At 52.9% G+C, this 26,620-nt stretch overlaps 1 protein-coding gene across 7 annotated transcripts in view; it reads right to left on the bottom strand.

The window, feature by feature from the left end:
• Positions 1-26,620, bottom strand: part of DLG5 (discs large MAGUK scaffold protein 5) — a 126,141-nt gene that overhangs the window by 14,685 nt on the left and 84,836 nt on the right. For 6 of the 7 annotated variants that reach the window (XM_007095620.2, XM_042959823.1, XM_042959824.1 and 3 more), the window contains 19 exons: positions 25,307-25,432; positions 22,589-22,721; positions 22,034-22,161; positions 21,200-21,375; positions 20,734-20,837; positions 17,681-17,773; positions 14,705-15,724; positions 13,819-13,942; positions 13,326-13,470; positions 11,307-11,419; positions 10,556-10,645; positions 10,108-10,258; positions 6,292-6,454; positions 6,055-6,188; positions 5,226-5,372; positions 3,744-3,927; positions 2,990-3,138; positions 1,953-2,123; positions 896-1,092 (listed from right to left, as the gene is read on the bottom strand). In XM_007095620.2, the coding sequence (XP_007095682.2) occupies positions 896-1,092; positions 1,953-2,123; positions 2,990-3,138; positions 3,744-3,927; positions 5,226-5,372; positions 6,055-6,188; positions 6,292-6,454; positions 10,108-10,258; positions 10,556-10,645; positions 11,307-11,419; positions 13,326-13,470; positions 13,819-13,942; positions 14,705-15,724; positions 17,681-17,773; positions 20,734-20,837; positions 21,200-21,375; positions 22,034-22,161; positions 22,589-22,721; positions 25,307-25,432 (3,548 nt within the window). The remainder of the gene's footprint in view (positions 1-895; positions 1,093-1,952; positions 2,124-2,989; positions 3,139-3,743; positions 3,928-5,225; positions 5,373-6,054; positions 6,189-6,291; positions 6,455-10,107; positions 10,259-10,555; positions 10,646-11,306; positions 11,420-13,325; positions 13,471-13,818; positions 13,943-14,704; positions 15,725-17,680; positions 17,774-20,733; positions 20,838-21,199; positions 21,376-22,033; positions 22,162-22,588; positions 22,722-25,306; positions 25,433-26,620) is intronic. The other variant, XM_042959829.1, reaches the window with a different exon arrangement.

Genomic DNA, 26,620 nt, shown 5'->3' on the forward strand with positions numbered 1-26,620 from the left:
GGAGAGACAGAGACCATGAACAAGGGTGGGATTCACTCAACCCCCTGTGCCTAAAGCCTTAATTTTAAAAATAAAAAAGGGAGGAGGGGAGGAAGGCAGGGAAGGAAGAAACCAGCTATCCTACTGGCTGCTTCTCAATGCCACCTTCACTGCCTGCCTGCCCGTGAGGGCGACATTCTAGGACACTGGACACACACCCGGGTCCCAGGAGCGGCATTCACAAGGGCCTCCTGCTTTACAGGACAAGTGCACCCTTTCCACAAGGGCAATCTGCCAGGGGATGTCTGACGCTCCCAAATATGCAACTCCAGCCCTGGCTGGGTGCCTGGTCCTGGAAAGATCTTGTAAGAATCATCAATGGACACAGGAGTGAAGCCAGAAAAGGCCAAAGATCCGCAGAGACTGGTGGCTCTCGGTTACCACCAAACAGCCTATGATAACCCCGAAACAAACCAGGAGCAACGCATCGAGCAGAGGCTGCTTCCGCCCATCCAATGCCTATCCTTCCTCTCTTCCTTACTAGGTACTGAGGCCGGCACAGTGCCAGCTAAGACCCTGCTTTTTCAGGGTCTCTTGCCGATGCAAGTAGCCAATGAGATGTGAGCAGAAGTCACACGGTGGGACTTCCAGGTAAGCCATTTAAAGAGGCGCACGCGGCTGCAGCACACTCTTGCCCCATCCTCCTTCCTGCTGCCTGGACACGGATGTGACGGCTGGAGCTGCAATGTCACACAGAGGGCAGGCCCTGGGGACAGCTGCGCCGCCACCCCAACCCAGACAACTGCTTCTGCACGAGAGCAGAGCAAGCCTCTATCTTGTCTAAGTCACTGTCACTGCTGTGCGGTTTCTGCGGTCAATGGCAAACCTAATTCTGAGCAAGTGTGCTCAGCCTTGCCTTCAAAGAGTGGAATGGTGTCGTTGGAAAAGGTGTCCAAGGCCAGGAGGTCCTTCCCATCTTTGGACCCGCTGCGTTTGTGCTTATGTTTCCTTCGGAAGAAGGATCTGCGTGCAGCTGCCGACAGCGTCTTTGTGGCGTTGTTGTCGTCTTTGACTTCAGACATGCTGAGTCTCCTGGAGAATTCTTGGTCCATCCTGTGGTCACAGGGAACAGTGGTGCTGGAAAGGGCCTAGGGACCACCTCCCGCCCGTCCTGCCCTGCCCGTGCAGAGGGTGTGAGCCAGGACTCCAGGCTGCTCCAACACTCCTCTCCAGGTTCCTTGGCCACATCACCCACCCATGCCACCAAGGACCCCTTGGGACCACTGCTGTGGGGGCGACACACACCCCAGTGCTGGGGGAGCTCTCAGAGCGGGACAATTGCTACACTCAGGTGAGTGTCAAAAGGAGCTGCTAGGACAGCCCTCCCTTGGTGACAGGACAAGTTACACTTCCTGCCAAAAGAAGGAATGAGACACGCATGCACACCGCAACATGAAACCACCTTGAAAATGGTTATGCTAAGTGCAAGCAAGAACCCAGTCTCGGAAGACCACACTCGCATGAAAGTCCACAACAGGGAACTCAACAGGGGCAGGAAGCAGTCATGGCCACCTCGGGTAGCAGGGGCAGGAGGCAGCTAATAGCTAACGGGGACAGGGCTGCTTCTGAGGTGATGGGAAGGCTCTAAAATGGATGTTGGGGACAGTGGCACATGGCTGTGAATACACTGAAAGCCACTGAACCTGTACACTTTGGGTGAACTGCACGGTGGATGAATATATCTCAATAAATCGGTTAAAAATAAAAAAGTTATGTCTCCTAAGTTGCCACCGTGCTTCCATATAGCAGTGACTTACAAACATTGAATTGTGCTAGGAGCAGCTTTTTGGACAAGCGGTGTGGGCAAAACATACAGACCAGAGCCAGGGTGCACGGTGGAATGCGTCCCAATCCTGTGGGACAGCCCCAGGTTGGGCCCCACCCTACCCCCAAGCCCAGACACGAACACTTACACGTATTTGCTGGGGATCTGCCCGCGCTGGATCTTCTGGGCATTCTCGTCCAGCTGCCAGGCCATCCAGGACCCAAATGTGCCCTGAGGCAAAGTGTCGTCAATGTAGAGGATGTCATCTTTCTTAAAGCTCAGCTCATGCTCCACCTCGGCCAGCCGGTCGTAGAGGGTCCTGGACCAGGTGACAGAAGGACCGGGATCAGAAGCTGCTGGCTACTGGAGGACTGACCAGCCACACAACTTGGCAGCCAGTCTCCTGGGACAGTCCCCCTGCTCTAAGCTTTCCCCAGGCCACAATCAGGACCCACCTCTCCCCTTCCTGGTGGCAGTTCCCAAAGGAGGGAGCCCCGGCTTTAACGTAACAGACAAAGTCACCTTGCCTCCCTGAGACCGGGGGCTCCCTGGGGACAAGGGCTGCCTCACATCCATCAGAGAAAGATCTTGTTGCCAAGGACCAAAACCATATCACCCCTTCCAAATGGAAGGACTTTCTTCCCTGAGTCAAGGTCAATGGTTCCTATAGAATGGAAACTCCTCAGGATGGAAATGTCATCTCCCACCAAGGAAGATGTCCTAGAGACAGAGACCTGTACCTTATGGTACACAGTTAGTTGATCGGCATTTTTATTCATTGTGGCTTCAGAACTTAGAGAACATGAAGGAACTGTGAGCCCCTTCTAGACAACGCCTGCTGTCTGAGCCACACACAAGTCATAAAGCACTTTGGGCACACACTGCAGATGAATCTGCAGACTTGGGTCGGGGGGGAGGGCAGGAGAAGAGTGCAGCCCACTGGAAAATGGGGTTCTGTGGCCTCAAAATTTCCCAGGCCCCAAACCCTAGGGAGCCTGTGTGGTCCTGCAAACCCTCAGGCATTTTCCTAAGTCATAAGCATCTCACTGTGAACTTGTGGTTTGGGACCCAAGCAACAAGGACCCTGGTCCCACCCTCTGTGTTTCAGAGACACTCATCAGGACCAGTCTCCTCAGGAAGCCCCGCCCCTGGCCCTGAATCCCCAGAAGCCCTGGCCCCTGGTACCTGATGTAGAAGCTGTCACCAGGCAGGCCCTTCACCTTAGTGAACTCCTCAGGGCGGTACTGCACCTTGAGACGGACACTGTCCTTGGGCTTCAGCATCTCCACATAGACCTCCTCCACCGTCTTGCCGCGCATGTCCAGACTGCCGTACTGCCCAAGGACAGGGAATTGAGGTCAGAGGACAGGGGCCGGGGCGGCCTGGGTACCCATGAGTGGGCAGTTGTGGGACAAAGCAGAGATTTAAGATCCCCTCAACTGGGAATCTGCCTGCCTCACCTCTGCAGGTAAGGCCTAGTCCTCCGCCCAGAGGCAGTCTGGACCTGCCAGTCCTCTGCCAGTGTCCGCCCTGCCCTCAACAGTTTCTCCCAGGAGAGACCCTGTGCCAGTTCCCCAGCAAGTAAGGGTTATAAAACATGGCACTTTATCTCACTCGTGCTACTTGTGTCTTTGAACACCTATAAGCCCTCTCCCCCATCAAAGGGGTCGACCCAGCCAGAGGGAGAAGACACTCCATCAGACCACAGTCCTGCTGCTCACACAGCAGAGCATCCTGCCTCCTGCTTCCCTCCCGACACCAGCGCCCAAGCCAGGGCCCTGCCCACATCCCTGTGACCCACCCCGAGGATCCTCAAAGCATTCAACAGGGGGCGCCAGACAAGAAGCTGTGCTCTGCCTCCTGGGCCACTTGAGATCACAAGAGTCCAGAAGTGTGGGCAGAGAAGGGCGGGCCTGCTGCTCGGCAGCCCAGAACTCACCTCAAGGATGAGGTCTCCTGGCACAAGGCCATCGGGGCCCTTGGCAGGACTATCATCCTCCACCTCAGCCACAAACACCCCGTGCAGGTTCCCTCCACATAAATGCACGCCAAGCTCCAGCTGGGACTTTTTGATGAAGACAAGTCTCGGCTCTGGGGTCTTCTTGTTGGCTTCTCCCACCATCCTTTTGGTTAGGAAAATAAAGTTCCTCAGTCGCACACGGCGGGGAGCAGGGCATGAACGACCAAACAGGCTAATGACTGGACAGTTTTCCGCTCACTCCATGAGATCTCAGAACCACTGGGAGCTGACAGGTGGTTCCATCTGGGTTCTGGTTCTAGTGACTTGGTTTACAGGCCGGCTGCTGGGGTTTGTAGAGGTGAAAACGTGGCCCCACTTGAGAAAACGAGCTGGGGATCGAGTAGAAATCAACACCCCTACTTCCTGGCCCAGCTGCCAGCCGAGCGCCATAGGCAGCGTCTCTCCCCACCTGGACGGCACGTGTTCTCCTGACCTTGTTCTGCCAGAACTGAGAGCCGGTCTCATGATTCAGGGCACAAAACAAACCATTCAGCAATGTTTACTGAGCAGCTTCTATGGCCCAGAGACCATGCTAAACCACGAAGAGAGGGCCCCTTGCCATCAAGGAACTCACAATGTAGGAGGGAGACTGAGTGCCAGCAAACTGAGTGGAGGCAACACGACAGTGCCTGTCACCGATGAGGGGGCCCCAGGGGACAGGCCAGCTGTGATTACTGCAGACAGGTTCCAGCGAGATGGACCCAGGGCAGAGGACCAAGGTGGCTGCATCCTGGGTGAGGCCGGGGCTTGGTCAAGGGGATGGCTCTGTCCGGAACTACAGAATGATTGCCATGTGCCCTGGCCCGGCGGCCCTCTCCCCATCTTCCCTCTGGATCCTGCTGCTACACAAAAGTTGACCCCCTCCTCCTGACCCCTCTCCACACCCACCACTTGCGTGGCTAACCCCTGCTCACCCTGAACATTTCAACTTAACTGTCACAGCTCCCTGTCACACTCTCACTGACTGCTCCGTCATGGCCCACAGTGGCTCTCCCAGCACATGCTGCACATGCCTGGACACCTGCCTGTCACCCTCTAAACCCGTGGCTCCCTGGGGGCGACTGCTGGTGATGGCCACAGCCCAGGTCCTGGTTGGGTGTTGACTGTGGAATTCTGTCTAAAGACAGTCAGAAAACGAGTAGATGAAAAAAGGAGGAAGGAAAGGAGGCAGAGCTAAGAACAAGTCAATGAGAAAAAAGGAGAAAAACAAGAAAGTGAGGAAAGGTCGGGACGGAGGGAGGAAGAAGGAATGGCCCGCTTCCCATCCCAGATCCTGACAAGCTGCTCTGCGGTCTGCGGCACAGGGGGACGCCGGCAGGATGCGCTCAGGCCACAGCGATGGCTGCCTGTCCACCCCACCGGGCCGGGGAGCAGATGCGGGAACAGCACGCATTTGCTGACCTGGAACTGGGGGTGCTCTGCTTGGCCTGGGGGGCACCAGGGCCCTCGTCCTGCTCCATCAGCGGGTCGATGACAGAGGGATGCTCCGGGCTGGTGGCGCTGCTGCCCTGGAGAGTGGAGTGAGCGCCAACAGGGTCCAGGTGGGAGCTGGGGACCGAGGTCAGGAAGAGTAAGGAAAGGCACACAGTCCTCAGCCGTCCCCAGCCACCCGCTCTCTGGCGGTGACCGGGGCTGGGCTGTGAACAGAGACCGGGTCACATGGCTCTGAGCCCTGAGAAGAGTAGCTCTCCTGGGAGCTTGGACTCGGGTCATCCACCCGACAGGATCTGCCTGTCTTCTCCTCCCCATCCGTCCTCAACCAGGGGGTCCTCTCTGAAGGTGCCGGCCTGGGGGCACACACATTCACTGTGTTTGCACATCCCGCCCCCTTCGCTGAGCTGCACAGTGCTGCATGGCAGGGGCAGGTGCTCCCCTTCTCTCACGTGCCCTGCAACCCACAGCTCAGGGGCAGAGACAGGCAGCGTCTGCTCGGGGACTGAGGGCCAGAACACTCTGCGTGAGAATCCTGCCCCCAGGGCCTCAGCTCCTGGCTACCACACACCTGTGTGGGGCTTCCTGCTGCACCGGGGGACCCAGCCACATGCTTCCAAACCCACACCTCAGGTATCCTACTTCACATCCTCCCCCTATATGTCCTTCTCCCCAAGTCCAGGGCTGGCCAACTCCCCTCTTACAGCAACCAAACGGCCCAGAACATACAGCTAGCACCTTGGCTGCACCCTCTCTCCTCCCCCAGCCCAGATGGCCCCCGTAGAGGCCAGGCCCTCACCTGGACCGAGAGTGGCAGCTGAGCTGGTGCATATGTGGGTTGTACTGGGCCAGAATGGTGATAGTGTCACACTGCTGTCCAATGATGAGCCGGGCCTGTTGCTCCGTGGCGCTCCGCAGGTTTATGCCATTGAACTAGGAAACATGCAGAGCACGCTTGGTGATGTGGTGGGGGGTGGGGACCGGGGGAGGAAAGGCGGAGGGAAGTACAAAGTGCAGAAGGCCAGCTCCCACTTACCTCAAGTAACTGATCCCCATACTCGAGGCCAGCCTGGTGGGCGATGCTTCCCCCAGTCACCTTGGAGACGTAGACCCCGCCCTTCTCTCCACTCACGATGGAGATGCCCAGAGGCTCCGAGCCCTTCTGCAGCTTGACGTGGCGTGGCTCCTCCACATAGGGCCTTGGAAGAGAGCCAACAGTTGTGGGGACTCAAACACAAAGGAAAGGGATGGGGAAAATCTGAAGTCGGGCATGCAATCGGCTACGCAGAAAGGGCCAGGGATCGCCAGGTGCTCCTATAATGACGCAGCTGGATGAAAACACAATGACCCCACTTTGTATGGCAGTGGTACACATTCCCACAACCTCATGCAATATAAGCACGACACCCCCAAATGGACACAGAAGCACCCAGTCCCAAAGACACAAAAAATGGGCCATGTGAATTATAAACACTGATATAGCAGGGAAAAAGCGCAAAGTTTCATACGTGAGAGTTGCCTCAACAGAATGTGCAATTTACAAACCCCAGTGGGGTCCCAAGATGCCCCAGGAGGAAAAGAAATGGCTCCTGTGATGACAGTCACCCAGAAGAAACAATATAAAGTATCACTTTTTATATTTACCAGTATATGGTGATGTACAATGACCATGGAAATTAAGCCGCAAACCCAAGCCATTAAAAAGGGAGTAGGGAGGCTCGGAGCAAGGCGGTGACCATGCACTTGCTGGCCCGGGGGCAGCCGTCCACCGTGCCAAGGGCACAAGGGGGCTCAGGCGGGGGCCTCATGTCAGGCCAACCTCAGACTCCTCAGGGAGGAAAACCTGGGCCTGGTGGCCACGGGCAGTCTCAGGAGGGATCTGTGGTGGTGAAGACATCTGGAAGGTGCAAAAAGTTAGAAAGAAAAGAGGGATGCTCAGAGAAGGATGACAGACGCCTGGAACCTAACGGAGAGAAAGATGGCCAGGTGATGCCAAATCATCCCATGAGGACTGTGCTGTCCTAAGCTCTTCCTCTCGGGACAAAACCGCAGCCAAAGGTCCAGGGAGGAGCCAGCTGGAGCACCACGTCCTTGGGCTCCCCTCCAGAGCACGTGGGTGGGGGCAGACTCACAGACCGTGACAGACTGCCAGACAGACCGGCAGGCCGCTGAGCCACCCTACCCCTGCCACCTAGAGGCACAGTAGTCTCTCCAGCACAGCGGGCCTCGGGCTGGGACCCCACGGCCCAGGGCTCAGTCCTCTGGCGATCTGAGATCACAATCCTTCTTGACTCATCCCTTCACCTTCCCTGCCCTCTCCTCCTCCCAAACTCACCCAGCCGCAATGCCCTCCCTGACCCTGCAGCTCAGACACCTCAGTCCCTGGCTTGCACCCGTGGTCACTTCCAGACGCAACACGTATCAGAGCACTAGCAGTCTGGAGTTATAAGAACCCTTATCCAGCAGCCACCACACCACCCTCACACCCCCAGCCAGCCTCGGAGGACAGCACAGCAGGTGCAGGCAGATCTTGTTTCTGGTCTGGGCTCCTCATCCCCTGCTGATCACCCTTCCTGTGTTCCACCTCCAAAACATACTTCTATCTCAAAAAAGCAGGAGGTAAGAGCCATATAACAGAAGGCACAAAGCCGTTATGAACGATATGAGTCAGGATTTGCCAACACGGAAAGACACAGAAGGCACACACTGCATGAGCACACAGGTGGGTGTAATCCTATTTACACAAACCTGTACATGTACACGTGTCTCCTCATGCATGGAGACGTCTCTATGAAGGACCCTACCAAATGGCACCTCTAGGTGAGGGACTTGAGGTGATCCTTACTTTTTCATCCCCTTAATGATCTAAGTTTCTTACAGTAGGCACAAGAGTTTTCTCAGAATAAGGCTGCGTTGTGAAAGAGATTAACAAAGCATACTTCACGATATAACAAATACTTTGAAGCAAGTATTTCTGTATGGAAAATACAAATAAAACATGCCTTTAAACAATGTACATCACACACTTAACAGAAGGGAAACAGCAACCGAATCTTCGGTTGAGGAGATTATATGTGACTTCTCTTCCACTTTTCTATTTTCCCCATTTTCTATAATGAGAAGTTATAGGATAATGTACTTTAGAATCAGGGGAAAGAGGCTGCTTTTTCTTCAGTCAGGCTACACATGCTAAATTTCATGCCTCCAACTAGAGCACCGTGCAGGCAGGAATGTGGACACTTTTCTCTCCCCAGAGCAGTGCCCAGTTCTCTGTACGCTACAGGAACTGAGGGGATACCCGACCACAGGTGACAAGGCCCTTTCTGCTTCCAGGGAACTCACTTCAGTTGTCACCTAGTTTCTCAATGACCTAAGCTGGGCTTAGGTAAAACCACCCACCAGACCCAGGACTTAGTGCCGGTTTGTGCTCCTGTGTATATGTCACATGGGCGAGACACTCCCACATGAACCGTACATGCTTCTTCTGTGGGCCAAGGTGCGTTGGCGTTTAGGTATACTTCTGTGCTCCAGTTAGTATGTGCCAGGTTCTTAGGTTACTTGTTAGGTTGTCTTACAAATTCAGATTTTCAAGTCAAAGGACTTTCCTAATGCTGGGCCCACCCTGCAGGGTCTCTTCCGTGGCTCACAGTGACGAGCGCCCTCAGCATTTTGGATTTGAGGGGAACAAGAGTGGCTCTGTTGCTTTTAAGTGATTCAATAAAGCCAAGTTTGAGTTTCATCAGATCTTCTGAAGGTTTAGGATCTGGATAGGACCTCTTCACTATAAGTATGACCTGGTAAATTCTACTGTGAAGAACAAGAGAGTTGGGTGAGGTGTGCAGAGCTTGTGGGGGGAGTGAGGGACCCCGCAGAGGAAGCATGTCTGGACTGATACCAGCCTTAAGTTAACCTGAAACCTCAGCAGATTGGGCAACATTTTACAATAAACCAATAAATGGCTAAGCTATACTTCTGTGCTTTATGTATGTTTTCTTCTGTGTATATTTTATTTCACAATAAAAAGCTCAGTGGGGGCCACCCGGTGGCTCAATCGGTTAAGCGTCTGACTCTAGATTTCGGCTCAAGTCATGATCTCACACAGTTCGTGAGATCGAGCCCCAAGTCGGGTTCTGCGCTGACAGTGCAGAGCCTGCTTGGGATTCTCTCTCCCTCTGTCTCTGCCCCTCCCCTGCTCAAATGTGCATGAGCACTCTTTCTCTCTCTCTCTCTCAAAATAAATTAATTACTTAATTAAAAAAAAAAAAAAAAAGCCTGGGAACGAGGGAGCAAGCGATGCAGGTGTGTCCTGAGGCCAAAAAGCAAAGAGTAAGGACAGGACCTGATTCTCATAAAGGTGGGCTGGCCACCAATCACGTGACCACAGACCCCTCACTCCAACCTCTGGCCTCAGGTTCCTTATCTGTAAAACAGAGCCAATAATGATGATGACGGTGATAACGATGCTCATGGGGTCACTGTGAGCATTTCCTGACTTGTGACACGGAAGTGCTTCATCAAGGGCCAGGGAAGCAGTGAACGGTGCCACTGCATCGTCACCACCAGGTGGTCCAGTATCACTTGCTACAGCTCACCACCTCTCGTGGACACTCAGCGGAAGCAGCCTATCTGCCCCTCACTTTGCCCCCTACGCATACCACCCCGTGGCAGGGCTTCCTGGTGAAGCTTTGGAGCAACACACCAGAGAACGCTAGGTGACCCAAAGCAGCCTGGCCCTGGGATCAACCCTGTCAGAACCCTCCCACACCTGCTGCCTCTCCCAACAAGCCCCGCCCCCTGCAGGGACACACCGCCCACTGCCATGCCCACGGCACAGATGCCCGGTCCCGCTCACCGGTCCTTTCTCCGTTCCCCGAGGGCCGTGGGGTTGACAGCAATCCTGGGCAACGTGGAGGCTGAGGTCTGGGACTGGCTACATGAGGACAGGGTGTCGATGTTCAGGGGTGACTGGGGAGGCGTGCTGCACTCAGAATGTGACAACGAACCTGCCGGGAGAGGTGCAAAGTAATTCGGGCCGCAGTCTCACATCTCCGTTCTCCTGTAGCCGAGACCAAGAGGGAGATGTGATCCAGGCACACGGTTGGCTCCACACCATGGCCACACCAGATGGTCTCGAATTTAGGTGCCGGGCTCTGCGTGGCCTCTCTATCCCCCGTATCACCAGGCCTGAGGCATGCACGGACTGGCTGGGATGAGGAGGAGGTTGCCCGCTGCACCCAGACAATGCACACAATGAGGCTGGAGTCAGCTAGCAGGAGAGGAGGGGAGTGCTGAGTCCTCACCTCTGTCGGAGCCCACAACAGACCGTGGGTATCTTGGTGTCGAAGGGATTTTAATGCGTTCCGCCTTGAACTGCAAGTTGCTCGAAGACCCTGTGGTTCCACAAGGGGACAAAACTTCAGGGCTGTGATTTAACACCACCCCTTGCTCCTTCACCACCCCTTCAGTAGTTAGGAAAGAGGCACAGTCAGGACAAATGCAAAGCAGGCCCTGCTACTTACCCCTGAGGGTGCCTAAATGTGAAACGGTCTAGGAAAGCAGATATTAACCCAGTATTTGAGTAAACTGCGGGCCTGGACCGCTCCAGAGCAGAATCCCACAAATCTCACTCCTAGCCCTGGACAAGGACAGTAACCCAAGTGACAGAAGGAACTGCTTGTCTCCACCCCACATGGCTGGAAGCAACACCACCGGAATGCCTATGTGAGGGAACTGCCAGTCTCTCTCTCTGGGTTCCATTTCCCACAAGTGAGCAGTGATACAAACCCCCGGAATCGCTGACAGGCTCAGGGACAGAGAGTAAGGCTCGTGGGCGCCATGGGTCACCTGGAACAACCACGTGGCTGCTAGGGAAGGCCTAAGAGACACAGAAGGCTAAGGGAGATGACTCTGAGTGCAATGTGGAGCCAAGCTCAGCCCCAGGAGCAGAGAAGGGCCCATGGGGGCAGGCCACCGGGAGGCCTGGCCACAAGGATGCAGGCAGAGAGGAAAACAGGCCCCATTAAGGTGAGAAGGTTCCAGTGGCACAGTTACCAAGGCGGGCGCTGGAGGGCAGAGAGTTGGACCCATGAGAGGTTCTCATCTCTGAGTAGTCGCTGCCAGTCCTGTGGCTCAGATCCAGGCTCAGGCGTCCCTGATGCTGGACGCTGCGAGAGAAGCAGACAGGTGAGGCATCAGGAGAAGACCAGAACCAGACCCAGCCGCTGGGGAGAAACAAGCAGCGGGCCTGGCCCAACACATCCCTGAGCCCACAGAAGGGAGGCCCAGAAGCCACCTGCCATTAGCTGGGGACAACAGACTGCCATACCCAGAGGCGGCACCCAGTGAGGGTCCTGCCTACAGAGAAAGGGCTGTGAAGGTAGAGGAGTGGCATACTCACTTTGGCCCTGGACCAGGACTGGGCTCTACCGGGAAAAAACAGGCTCAGAATCCTGTCTGTGCCCAGAGAAGTGGTGTCTCTCCTCCAGGATGGGTGGGGGAGGCTGGATGGGCACCAAGGACCTTGGAGAGGAACCTATATACCTCACTCAGGACAGCTGCCTAGGACGCTGGAGGGCAGAGAGCCCAGGCATCACCCGTAGCAGGGGCCTCCAATCAGGCCCAACAATGTCCTTTTCTAGCTATGTAATGAGACCATCTCTCTTCCCAGCTTAAAACCTAAACTAGGAAAAACTCCAAACGTTGCATCATGGCTACAGACTCTACAGGATCTGTGCCCTATAACCTGTGCTCTTCTCCTGATTCACTGTACCCGTGCCAAGCTCCCCACTCTGTGCCAGCCTACTGCACTGTTCCCAGGTGCCTGGACTGTGGGTCCTACGGCCCTCCTTCCTGGAGACTCCACCCAGGTCTTATGTAGCTGACCTCATCTCAGCCTCTGGATCCCGGTAGCATCCCCACTCTGCCCCCACCGTAGGGCCCTCCCGCCCACCCAATCTAACTGTCCACCCTCTTCCAAGTCACAGCCTAGCTGGTCGCTCCGTTTTGCGGTCTTCAGAGCTACTCAACATCACCTGGTATCACTCTGTTCATTTTTCTCTCTGCCTCCCACACGCCAACATAAAGGCCACATGAAAAGAAGCTCACTGGTTTAGTCCTCCACTGTATAGTCTCCTGGAACTAGTACAGTCCATGCCACATAGTAGGTGCAAAATTAAAACCTGTCAAACAACCGAATGAAGGAATGGGTGACCCTGAGCCAGTCCATTCACTTTTTAAGGCTCAGTCTCCTCATCTATACACCAGAGACAACAACAGTCCTTAGCTCGCAAGGTCACTGTGGCAATTACAAGAGACGAGGTTTGTTTGTTTTCTTTTTAATTTTTTTTTTAACGTTTATTTATTTTTGAGAGATACAGAAACAGAGTGCGAGCAGGGGAAGGGCAGAGAGAGAGGGAGACACAGAATCCAAAGCAGGCTCCAGGCTCTGGGCTGTCAGCACAGAGCCCGACGCGGGGTTCGAACTCATGAACCGTGAGATCATGACCTGAGCCGAAGTTGGACGCCTAACCTACTGAGCCACCCAGGCACCCCAAAAGAGACGAGATTTAAATGGTCCGGCACAGTGCCTGGCATGTGAGCACTTAAGCACCAGCTGCCATCACTCTCTCTTTAAATGCCTTTTCTTTATTTTACAGAGAGAGAGACAGAGAGACAGAGAGACAGAGAGAGACAGAGAGAGAACCAGCAGGGGAGGGGCAGAGAGAGAGAGGGGGACAGATGATCCAAAGCAGGCTCTGTGCTGACAGCAGAGAGCCCGATGTGGGGCTTGAACCCATGAACCATGAGATTACGACCTGAGCCGAAGGTGAACGCTTAACTGACTAAGCCACGCAGGCACCTTTAAATGTCTTTTCAAGCTTCTTGTTGGTGAATGAAGAGAACACCCTTAAAGTTCACTCCTCCTGGGGTCCCAGCGCTGCTCTAACCAGCCCCTTCTCAGCTTGGCAGGGACGCTTCTCTGCCCATGGGCCACTCTGTGCACCAGTAGCTTTTTGTGCACACGAATTTGGCCGGCTGGCGTGCAGGTAAGTGGGGGGTGACTTTACATACCTGGGGTGCAAACCCTGGGGGCCGACCTCTCTGGGCACAGGCGGAGAGCTGCATGGGCCAACCCTGTGGCTACGCACAGTGTAGATGGGGTTCCTCAGGATGGAGCTCACAGTGGTGCTCGGGGTCATACTCCGGGGAACAGTACCTAGAAATGGACTGGGTAAGAACAATCACCCCAAAGCACCCAGCCTGCCCCAGACCTGTGCAAACTATTGGCTTTCTGCATCTGTAAAATGGGAGAACTCACTTTATGGCTTCCTATTTCCCAGGCTGATGGAGAGGTGGTCTGAAAAGCTAAGAAATGTCTCTGATAGAAGATTAAACATCTCAGAGAGGGGAAGTCATTGCTAGATCTTTGGACCTCAAGGCTGAGGACACACAGTAGCACCTTGACATGACTGACTCCACTCTCCCTGGGAGAGTGCTCATACAGATCTCATACAGGGCCCCGTGAGCCCACTATGGACCCTCCTCCCCAGCCCCAACAACTCACCCACAGACGCCCTGCCAGGGTAGAATGGGGGGTTGCTGTGCCTGCTGGGGTGCCCTGGTGAGTAAGGGGACCATTCCTGAAGCTCTGGGCAGAGTTCTCCACTGGCCGGGACACACTTCTGCTCCTGCAGGGCCAAAGATGAGAGACAGTGGCTGGAAATGGAAATGCACAGGCATCTGCAAGTCTGTCCCCTACGTACTCGCTCTCCCACTCGGACACATGACGGGACAGTTGGGAGAGGTCACTGCTCATTCATGTTGCCTTATACTCCTGGAAGGGAAGAACCTCCTTCAAAACTACTCTGGAAGAAAACCCCAGAGAAAGAATCCATTCTCTCAAGTAAACAAATTATGTGCAGGAGGTGGAATGCACAGGTGCCTCTGGCACAGATGTGACAGCTCCTCAAAACATGCATGCCTGTGCCAGGGTCTTTGTCCACAGAGTGGCATGGATCTGTTCTCCAGCTCACAGCAATCACTCCCATCTGAAAGTGACTACCATACCCACACAAACAAGCTGCCCGCCACCTCCTGCTGCCGGTGACAGACTCACAAGTGCTGTCTTGGTTCCCAAGACCCTTCCAGGCAGGGCCATGTCACTTGCTTTTGTTGTGCAGTTCAAAAGCTTCTTGTTGGAAAAGCAAATCAAACACCACACCCAAGAAAGTGTTCCTGTCTTGGCATCATATGGCCACTAACATGCACGCCCCCTACGTTACTTTCCAATCTCCTAAGGAGGGCTCCTTCTCATGGCACCCACCAGGTACCCCATCCTCGAGTAGGTGCTTAGAACGAAGGCAAAGGAGCCAGGGCTGAACATGAAGCTGGGGACACCGGTTCAGGGTCCCTCCCCACGCCTTCACCCCCACCCCAGGATTGAGCTCTACCTCCAGGAACTGAGCAGGAATCACTACTGGAGCCAGCTTGGGCCGGAAGCTGGGAGCTGACTTTGGACGACGGCGCTTCTGCCCCAGCTCGTCCATCTTCTGGGAGGTGAGGTCCCCGTCACAGGACTTCTTGGCAGGCAGATAGGAGGAGTCCCCGTCCCCTTCAGGGTAGTAGCTGGAAGCAATGCGGACTCTGGCCTTGCGAGGGGGTGAGGTGTGCGTGAGTTCCCCGGGGTCCACGCCAGGGGGCAGTGCGCTCGGGGGGCTGGCAGACGGGGAGCTGCCGACCAGAGTAGCCTCAGACTCGGAACTGGTTTCCAGTCTGTGCTGGAACTTAATGGAGTCGCTCCTCCTGGGAGGTTTTGGGGGCGTCAGAGGCCCCACCCTCTTAGAGGTCTGGGGAGAGTGAGCAGACCCAGGGCCTGGGAGCAGGTAGTCAATTTTGGGGGGAGTCTGGGGGCGTTTGAAAGTGTTAGGGTCAAAGATAGACTTTCTTTGCTTTGGTTTCTTATAAACAGAGAGCTTCTCGGGCCCTGCCGCGGAGCCGAGCACAGCCTTGGGCCAGGTCCCGCCGCTGCTGGAGCTCTCAGGTTCTGTCTTATCCAGGGGGGCCTCTGCCGCCCCGCAGGGGCCCCCCTCTGTGTCGAAGGGCAGCAGCGGTCGCCGGCTGCGCACATCCACCAGCCCGTAGCCACGCTCCCCGGAGGTGTCTGAGCGGAAGGAGCTGAGGCTGCGCTCGGACGCGCTGGGACAGGCCTGGGGGGAGACGGGAAAGGGTCCCGCAGGGAACGGCTTGTGCAGGAAAGAGCTGCTGCCTCCTGGGGGGCCCGGCTCCCTTCTCTCCTCCAGCCTGTCTGCATAGAAGATGTCCGTCTGTGTGGAGTTATTGTGCTGCAACAGACTCCGTTTATTCTGGGCCTGTACCTCGGTGCCGTGGGCTCGGATGCTCAGCATCTTATCAGAGTCCTTGATGTTCTCGAAGATGTTCTGGCCACTCCACGAGGAGCTCTGAGGGAACACCTGTGTGGGGGTTACAGGGAGTGAGAAATAGCGGGAAAGACCGCCGAGCCTGGTGCTGCCACCGAACGCCGTCCCCGCAGGGGCCACACACACCCCAGAGACAGCTAGCGCGAGGCGCATGCGCACGCACACCTCTCCCTGACCGGCGCTCTCTCCTGACCCGGCCGTGAACCCGCAGGAGAGAGGGACTTGGAGCGCTATCTGCAGTTTGCCTGCGCAGTGCCCTGCCTGTATTTCTCTTTTAATTGTCAAATGAAAAAGGATTCGTTACTAAAAATCTGTATCGTGTAGCACATTCACATGATTTTAAATTATTCAGCAATAAAAAGAAATGAGCTACCAAGGCATGAGAAGACATGGAGCAAACTCAAATACGTATTACTAAGCAGAAGAAGCCAATCCAAAGAGGCTACATACTGTGTGATTCCAGCAATATGACATCCTGGACAAGGCAAAACTACGGAGACGGTATAAAGATCAGTGGTTGCAGGGGCTGGGCTGGGGGGGGGGGGGCAGCGGGGGGGGGGGGGTGCGGGGTGGGAAGGAAGGGAGCACTAGGAGGAACACGGAAGATTTTTAGGGCAGTGAAACTATTCTCTATGATACTATGATGTGGATACACATGTCCAAACCCACAGAATGTACAACACCAAGAGTGACTCCTCATTTCAGCTATGGACTTTAATACTATTACAGAGGCGCCTGGCTGGCTCCGTCGGTGGAGCATGTAACTCTTGATCTCAGGGTCGTAAGTTCCAGCCCCACATTGGGTGTAGAGATTACTAAAACAAATAAACTTAAAAAGAATACTATTATATTAATATTGGCTCATCGATGGGGCATCTGGGTGGCTCAGTCAGTTAAGCGTCCAACTTCGGCTCAGGTCATGATCTCATGGTTCATGAGTTCGAGCCCTGCATTGGGCTCTGTGCTGACAGCTCAGAGCCTGGAGCCTGCTTCAGATTCTGCGTCTCCCTGTCTCTCTGCTCCTCCCCCACTCACTCTGTTTCTCAAAAAATAAATAAACGTTTAAAATATGTATGTCATATATACATCAATTCATCATAATTCATCAATTGCAACAAATGAACCCCATTAACGCAAGATGCTAACAGGGGAAGCAGAAGGGTTGAATAGGAGAACTCTCTGTACTAGCTCAATTTTTCTATAGACCTGAAACTGCCCCAAAAAGTCTATTAATTTTAAGATAATTAGTTTTTAAAAACATCTCTCAGTGAAGTGGATGGGCCCACTTTTCTCAGTCTCTATTATAAATCTTTTCAACTATGCAGAAAAGTTGAGAGAAAAGTACAACAAATGTCCATAAACCCACCATTTAGATTCAACAGTATTTTACCAAACTGTATCTATCCATACTGCAAACATTTGAAAGTGACAAATATTATGACATCCCACCCCTAACAACCTTAGCATGTCCCCTAAATAAGGCCATTTGCCTCTATAAACCCCAATACCATCACTGTACCCAGGAAGATCAAGTTCCTAAGATCATCTAATTATTTAGTCCAGATTTGAATGTCCCCCACTGTCCTCAAAATGTCCTTCATAGCTGTCTTGTTTTGTTTTTGTTTAACAAAATTTTTTTTAAGTTTATTTTGAGAGAGAGAACAGAGAAGAGACACAGAGAGAGGGAGAGAGAGAATCCCAGGCAGGCTCTGTGCTGCAGCACAGAGCCCCATGCGGGACTCGAACCCACGAACCGTGAGATCATCACCTGGGCTGAAACCAAGAGTTGGATGCCTGACTCAGCCACCCAGTCACCCCATTTTTGTTTTGAGACCAGGATCAGGGTTCATGCACATCCTGCACTCTGTAAATCAATACCCTTTATACAAGGATCCCAGGGATGCAGAGTAGCAGCTCGGGTGTATGGAGCTGAGGTTTTGCCTGCCCCGCAGCCGATGAGAGCAGCTGGTGTGGGGCAGGGGCCCTTACCTTCAGGAGGGAGAGGGTCAGGGAGTCCTGGCAGCTACGTAGCAGAGATTCACACTCATTCAGAGACTTGTTGTCCAGGGCAATGCCATTGATCTAGGGCCAAACAGAGCTTTGTCAGGCCCACACCCAGCTCAGGGTCTCTGCCTGCCCATTCTGGACAGTGGGCCTGATTCTATACAAGTGGTGCCCAAGTCTGGAGTCAGCAAAGGGGAGACAGGCCCTCCCTGATGAAGGCCTGAGGAATCCAGTTTAGCGGCTTTCGAGGCAAAGAAAAGACGAAGGCTTACAATCACTTTCGGGGCATTGCTCTCGGGGCAAGCACTCTCTTGCTTGTCTGACTGGGACCAGAACACCAAGCATCCTGGGGGATCAACCAGGCTCCACTGCTGCCTACTGTGTGACAAAGGACCACGGCTCAGAACTCCTTCACGTACAGAATGGAAGATGAACATGCCTGCCTCCTGGGGCAGGAGGAGACCGAAGAGGAGATCATGGTGTGAAAGGCCTTTGTGAACTGTTCACAAAGATTCTCACAATCCCTTAGGCCTGAACCTCTGTCCCCATTTCTCTCAGATGTGTCCCAATCTTTAAAACACACGTATGTGCAAGCGTGAATGGTTAGACTGGGGTGCCACCAGACCATGCGATACTGCTCAGCACCAACAGGGACACACTGACGGGGCCCCCAGCCACCTGATGGATCTCATGGCACCATGCTTGGTGGAACAGCCCATCTCAAAGGCCACATACTGACTTATATAATGTCCTCAAGATTACAGAATTATACAGATGGAGAGCAAATTAACTGCCAGATGTTATGTATGGGGGGTGTGGAGAGCAGGGTTGTGGATGTTCCTATAAAGGGGTAACAGGAGGGAAATCTTTGTTCTGGTGGAACAGCTCTGTAGCTCAAATTTTTTGCCACTTAAATCATGATAATAAAATGACGTGGAAATAAACACACACGGTTCCAATATCAATCACCTGGGTTTGATATTATATAGTCATCCAAAACATAACCATTAGGGAAAACTGCATGAAGCATACATAGGACCCGCCTGTACTACCTTCACCACTTTATTTAGTTTTTAATACTATTTATTTAATATTGTAACTGAAGTATTTCTGTAATCATTTCAAAATCAAAAGTTAAAAAAAATAGGCAGAGTGATTATTTTGGAGTGGTAGATTAATTTGGCTGGGTTTTTTCTTCATAATTTTCCACATCTTATCATTTTTCACAATGGCCATCTTGGTTTTAAATTCTGGCATCCCCCAAAATCTGAAAAACACTGGCAAAGATGCAAAGCAATGCACTCCCCCACGCACTGCAGGTGGGATCAAAAAGGCCACGATCTCCTTGACCACATGGGAAAAGATCATGTCAAATACTAACTGCTTATGCCCACTGATCCCGCAATCCCCCACCCAGGAATTCACCCCGTGGGCCCCCATGGAGGGATGGAGCAAAAGCCTTGCTGCACTGCAAAGGTGTCCTGTCTGCTGGTTAATGGCTTGAGCAGCTGCCCCTAAGGAATATGCAGTTACTGAAATGACCTAGGCAGATCTAAAGATGTAAATGCAGAAGACTCTCCAGGGCACGCTGTGGGAAACAAAAAATGAGGTTAGCAAGTGAGAATATTATGATCACACCTGGGAAGAGAGGGAACGGAAGGGTTAGGGTTAGGGTTAGGGAAGGGAAGGGAAGGGAAAATAAAAGAGAAAAAAGAAAAGGAAAGGAAAGGAAAGGAAAGGAAAGGAAAGGAAAGGAAAGGAAAGAAAAAAGAAAAGAAAGAGAAAGAAAACAAAAGAAAAAAGAGGGAGATATAAATGTTTTGAATATTCCTGGAAGAAAACAGAATAATGGGAACTGGTAGATGAGGAGTCTAGAACCAGAGAAAAAGGTTATCATCATGTGCATCTTTTATACAGCTGGGATTGTGTGTGTGTGTGTGTGTGTGTGTGTGTGTGTGTGTGTGTCTTTGATCTTAAAGAGTTAGTCAGAAATACTAAATTAGACTTCATAATCTTACAGCATTTTGGGATTTGATCACCAGGGATGCCACTGGGTGTCCCCCAAAGGTCTGTGCACACAGGTAAAGTTCATGGCAGGGTGGTTTGCAATGGCAGAATCTCAAAACAATGTATCTGTCCACAACGGGGGCATGCTTTAAACTACCGCACAACTGAATACCATGAGGTAGATAAAAGTAATGAGGATCAATTTGGTATCCATGATGTGGAATCGCAAAATGATTTGCTTAAAAAGCAAACAAAAACCTGGGGTGCCTGGGTGGCTCAGTTGGTTAAACATCTGACTTCAGCCCAGGTCATGATCTCACAGCTCATGAGTTCAAGCCCCATGTCGGGCTCTGCGCCGACAGCACGGAACCTAGAGCCTGCTTCAGATTCTGTGTCTCCCTCTCTCTGCCCGTCCCCAACTAGTGCTGTTTCTCAGTCTCTCAAAAATAAATAAACGTTAAAAATTAAAAAAACAAAAAGCAAACAAACACCAGAAATCTTTATCTGTGTATATAGATCTGTAAGAGACATACGGTCTGCTGGGAGCACATCTTGCAAGTGGGGGCAAAGAATATCTCCAGGAGCAAGATTAAAAGGAAAAGAGGGGACTACCACTTTCTACATTTCTGTATTGCTTAACTATTTTATGGCACATGTCTTACTTTGGTGATAAAAAAAAGTAATGGACATAATGTTTAATAAGATTTTTTTAAAAATCACATGCAGATGCTATCTTCTTTAAACTGACCTAAATACAGATTCATGTGCAGAATAAAGGCTACAGAAAAATACATTTAAAATGTTCATAAAGGTTATCTATAGGTGGTAGCAATTAGGATTCTTATTTTCTTCCTAAAGTTTCTATTTCCTGATTTTCTACTATCAATGGAAACACACTATGAGAAAAAAAAAAGTTTGTTCCCATTTAACGAACAAGGTTAACATAAAATCTCTGTTCGTTACTTCCTGTTCAATCTCTCAAATCGCATCTACTCTCCATGTGGGGCAGACAGCCCGGCCCTGAGGCTTACCGCCACAATCCTGTCTCCCACGGCGAGGGACCCCTCTTTGGCGGCCGGGCTTCCAGGCATCACGGCAGCAGCATATACGCCATTCTCCAGACAGATGCCGCTGTCTGTGAACCACAGGGCAGACATGGGGAATATCCAGTTAATCCCCACGCCGGTCACAGGGCCCTCTGGTCCTCCCACCTTGTCTTCAGGAGGCAACATTCCCTTCAGAAGGGAACATTCGCAGACTGCGACCTGCCCGTCCCAACACCCGGGCCAGGTCAGACCACCCGGAGGCTCAGTGACATCTGGTCTGGTGAATCAAACACCCAGAGACCGGCAAGACCCAGGACCCGGGTGGCCCCCAGCCAGGGATGCACACGCACTGCATTTAACGGCATCAGTAACTCAGAAGCATCCCCTCTGCACAAAAAAGGGGTCTGCCCCGCCATCTGAGGTGCTCTGTGCACTTTGGCAGGCCCACTACCTTTCTGTCCATTCAGGTTGATGTGCAGTGGTGTGACCACCTTCCCGCCCAGGGACTTCCTCCGCCGCACGACCATGTTAATGGCCCCCTCCCCGTTGAGGAGGGCCTTGATGGCCTGCTTCTTGTCCTTGTTGATGAGGTCCACATCGTTGATTCTCAGCAGCCAGTCATTGACCCTGAGGAGGGGCACAGCCAGGTCAGCACCTGCTCAGGCCTTGGGACCAGTGGGCAGGCCCCACCGCTCTAGTCTGAGGAGATGAGTGCCAGAAAGCAGTTGCCCCGCACACACATTCAGAAAGATCTCCTCTTCAGCAGGCTCAAATGGCTACACTCACAGATGCTGGGGCCAGGCTGCTTGGGTGCCAATCCTGGCCCTACCACTTACTAGCTGTGTGACCTAGCGCCTCCACACCTCAGTGTCCTCATCTGTAAAATGGGGCCAATAGCAGAGTACAGACCTACCTCACTGGATTTCAAAAATTAATGAATTGATTATACAAGGGGCCTAAACCAGCACTTAGCAAACGGTAGTTTATTCTCGTTGCTATTTCATGGCATGGGCATGCAACGCACATCCTAAACTCTCACCCATACTGCCTGAGCCTTTTCCTACCTAGAAAAGTGAAGGGCAGCACCTGGGGCCTGTGGAAAGGTCAGACGCAAAGGCCCCCATGAGTCACAGAGTCTCCTTTAAGGGTAATGTTAGCGGTTGAGCCTTCGAGTCCCCCAGACCCTGGGGTGCACTCACTTAACAGCCACCTGACTCCCTGGGTCCCTTGCATTGAGTCAGAGGGCCCCCCTTCCCTCCAGAGCCTGGGCCTCCTCCACTCTTACCGTAAGCGGCCATCAGCAATGCTTCCTTTGTCCACTTTAGTGACAAATATCCCACAGTCCCCCGGCAAACAAGGCTCATTCACACCTTCTGCCATATCGAACCCAAGTGCCTTCAAGTCAATATCCTCCTGTCAAAAGAGCAGTAGCCGCACACTTTATAAAGCAGTGATTAGAAACATTTCACTCTGAAACCTCAAGCCACTTGCTTCTCTGTGAGGACTGCTCCTTCACCATGTCTGATGGGGCACTCAGACCACAGGATGAAGCCCGGAGCAGCTGCCATGTGCCCCTTCCAGCTACTGCAGACACACGTCCCTACAGAAGAGCCCTGCTCTGCCCTCTGCCCTCCATGCACTGTCTCCAGCCGCGGCTGGAGGGGCCACGGACACCAACCTGTCACAACCCAGCTTGGACAAGGGCAGGGAAAGGATGCACGCACCCTGGCAAGAAAAGCCAAAGCCCCAAACTGACAGCCGAGAAATGGGGGAACCCCACAAGGGGGGCATCCTCTCCCACCCCCCGTTCAAAGGGAGTAAAGACATCAAGGCAGCTCACCGTCTCTCTTTCGAACTCCACAATTTCCGTTTCCCACTCCATGGAATCTGTGTCGATGGCCGAGTCGTGGGAGCTGTGCGCCATCAGCTGCCGGAACCGAGCCTCTTTCTCCAGCTGGGATTCCATCTGCTCCCTAGGAACAGAGAGGGCTATGACGATGGTCCCCAGGGAGGCAACACATCCCACCCAAGTCACAGCTCAGAAGGCAGGAAGGCCACCGTGAGAGCCAAAGGAGGTTCCTCTCCCTCTCACACTCCATGCCAGCTTCCCAATAAATCTGGAGCCGCACGCCAAGGCTTCTTAGCTATCAAGGCATTTTCATAGAGGTTTATTCAAAAAACAGTCAAAGTCTTCCCAAACTTAACCCAGGGTTTAATACAATTCCTTGAGAAATGCCAGCAACACTTTTTTGTGGATACAGACAAGATTATTCTAAAACACACAGGGAGAGAAAGGTAAGGAATCAGAATAGCTGAAACAATTCTGAAAATGAAACATTAAGTGGGAGGAATCAACTCTACTCGATTTTAAGACTTTTTTTATAGCTACAGTAATGGAGACATTGCAGAATTGCAGGAAGACAGACACAGAGATCACTGGGACAGAATGAAGAGTCCAGAGACACCCCCACAAAGTATGAGAGGTACTAAAGTACTTCAGCAGAAGAAAGACAGCGTTTGACCAGTGACGCTGGAGCGCCTGCACACCCAAAAAAAAACTGAGCCCCAATCTACACGTCACATCTTACAGAAAAAGTAACTCAAAACGTATCACACATTGAAATGTATAAAATAAAGCTGTAAGACGTTTAAAAGGAAAATACAAGAGAAAATCTTTGAGATGAAGCGTTAAGGGTCCTTAGACATCATACACTCAATTAAAAATTAAAAATTGGGGCACCTGAGTGGCTTAGTCAGTTAAGCATCCAACCCTTGATTTCGCCTCAGGTCATGACATCACAGTTCATGAGATTGAGCCCCGAGTCTGGCTCAGCACTGACAGCGTGGAGCCTGCTTGGCATTTTCTCTTCCCCTCTCTCTCTGCCCCTTTCCTACTCTCTCTCTCTCTCAAAATAAATAAAAACATAACAACAAAATTAAAAAATTAGAAATTAAAAATCAGTAAGTTGGATTTGACCAATATACAAACACTTAAGCTCTAAGAAAGACCCAGTTACGAGATGAAAAAAGACTCAGAAACTTTGTACTATCCCCCAGGAACTTGCACCTGAAACCCCTTGTCCTAAAACCCGCATCCAGCCTTTACAGTTCATCGGTACTGCCTACTGGGCTCTGGGGCATACTCATGACCTCCTTCTGGTTCCTTCTCAAATGGACCGGCTTGCAGGTCCACATCTCTGTCTGGGCTGTGCTCTCACTGGCCGGCTCCAGAATGCCACCCAGCCTCAAGGCAGAGCCCCAAAGCCTCCTTCCCTGGACACGACCCCCACTAGCCCTGTGCAGCCTGAAGCTCTGTGTTTAATGCTCACTGCACCTGCTCATCTCTCATCCCCCGGGGCATGTCTGCTGCCTCTGCAGATTGGGGGGTCCCTGAGCAGCAGCACCAGTTAGAAAGCTTAACAAAGAGGAGGTGCAAATTCAAACGTGCAGAACAACAAGTGGAATTTGACTTCCTTAGAAGCTCCAGGCAATTCCAGCTCAATTAAAATGCAAAACTTTCTCCCGAGCTCAAGCCCCCAGGGGCCAGGCTTTACCTTAATTTGATTCCATCACTTGCTAGACCCAAGGTGGGTCTCTGGAGAGAGTGCTTCACTTTGCCTCTTAGCCCCTGAGATTTTCTTTAGAGTACTCAAGCCCAAGAGGTTCTGGGTTTTCATCTAATAACTAAAGCTGGTTGGCTCATGTTAGAGGTTACTGAATGGGGAGGAAGGGAAAGCTGTCACTCCGTGTGAAAGGCGTTGCTCGAGCAAGCGAGGCTTGCACACTCACACTCACGCTCCTCACCACCCTATACCACTCTAGCAGCTGAGCAAGTTTCTCAGAACAGACAGCCACTGCTTCTCAGGACAGCCTCGTTCTACCCTACAGTGACAGCTCCTGGGTTCTGCCAATCTCTCCTTTTAACTTTGATCTTTGTATTTTCAGTCCATTGCTCAGGGTCACCATGTCCTGAATCACAACCCTGGGTGCAGTGCTATAACCGAGGGGAGGCTGCCTGACACCCCAGTCTCTCTCACATGGGCATTCGCACGACACAGGCAGAACGGACTACTGTCTGTCTCTCCTGTGTGCTGTGAGCCCCACAGACAGAGACCTGGTCCTCTGTTCAGCTCCCCCAGGGCCTCCCCCAGGGCCTCCCACAGGCCTGGCCCATACACAGCAGGCGCTTGGTAAATCCTAGAGGTGGTGAATGAATGAGGTAGAAAGGGAACAAATGAATGAATGAATGAATGGACAGTACATGCATGCCTGTCCCCAAATGCACTGCCTCTGAATAGAGACTTTCCTTCCTATGTACCTTTGCACACGGTGCCTGCCCGTCTCCATGTGCTCACAAAAGGGCTGCCATCTTCTGTGATGGCCTAAGAATGTCTAATTACCTCTCAGCATGGAGGTGGCATTCAGACCCATTCTACAGGCCGACAGAGTAATAAGCCTGTGAAGGGACAGACGACCCTGCCCTGCCCGCAGAGGGGCCCCTACACCCCCAGGCAGGCGCCCACCCTGTCCCCCCACGCAGGCACCTGCCCCAACATACTTGAGCTCCTTGAGCTCCCGGCTGACGTCATTCTTCTGTTTGCGAGTGTCATCCAGGCTGCGCAGGGCCTCGGCCAGCTCGCTCACCGCCCGGTCCCGCTCCCGCCTTAGGTTGTCACAGAGCGTCCTGGCAGAGAGGGCAGAGGCCAAGGTCACCGTGAGGGTAAGGGGGCAGAGGATTCACGGCCTATCCCCCAGACACCCCAGGTGCCTGCCTTGCCTCCAAATGCACAGGAGTGCTGGAAAATCTGGAGGGGAGACCACCCAGGCCAACCCCATCCAGGGACAGAAAAGACGCTGAGGACCAGGAAGGAGACACCTCTGCAGTTATTGGGCAACGGGTTCTGAACATCCAGTGCTCTTCCCACTGCTTTGCCCTCAACATAGCCGCAGCCCACCGGGCAGGCCCTGCTATCCCTACCACATGCCTCATAACTACCCCCATGCAGGCCTTTCTAGAGCTGTCTCCCACCCTGCAACCAGACTGAGCCCCCAACTCGGACAGCAATAATGTCTCCATCGTCTCTGCAGCCCTGTGCAGTCTCTGTGCAGGTAAGTGCAAAGTGCAGGCCTGACAATTCCCCACCAAAGGATGCGTGGCTCCTGGGGCCCCAGCACCACCTCAGCCATTCAGAGAAGGTAGGGATAGGTGACCTGGCAGCCAGGGAACGCGTGCTCTGGGTCACCTCCAGAACTGCATCCTGTCATAGGATGGCACCTAAGGGCTGGTCCCCACCTCTCCATGGCCCCCAATCCCTCCAACCCTGAACCCTCATCTCCTGAGCAGCCCGGGTAGACGTCAGTCTCTAACCACAGGGATCGTTCGCAAACTCTCAATGACCAAATCACCACCAGCACCACCACAGCCCCTCGTGGCTCTACCCCTGCCAAGAATTAAGGCTACGCTCCTGGGCTTCCCTTTCGAGGCCCTTACAGCCTGTCCTCAGGAACCCCATCAGCCACCTCTCCTGAGACTCCCCCAAGTCCACGAGCATGTCCCTGCCCTGAGCAAACCACACATCTTTGTTCATGTTTCCTCAGGTTGTAACACCCATCCCCCTCCTCCACCTGGAAAACCTCCACTCGAGCTTAAGTTCAAGCTCATGCTTTCTGGGGAGACTCCACACCTGTTCCCCCAGTGCCCTGCAAGCCCCCATCACAGTTCTAACTGTGACCCTGGAATTCACCATTCTAACTGTGACCCTCCCTTGCTGCCCTGTCCGACAAAGCTGCCGTGGCCCCCACAGCGCTGGCCCCTCCAGGGCACCACACCTGTCCAGGAGTCCCAGGGTGTCCTTGTATGAGGGACCCACCA

This window comes from Panthera tigris, chromosome D2 (genome assembly GCF_018350195.1).
Source record: "Panthera tigris isolate Pti1 chromosome D2, P.tigris_Pti1_mat1.1, whole genome shotgun sequence".
NCBI classification, from domain to species: domain Eukaryota; kingdom Metazoa; phylum Chordata; class Mammalia; order Carnivora; family Felidae; genus Panthera; species Panthera tigris.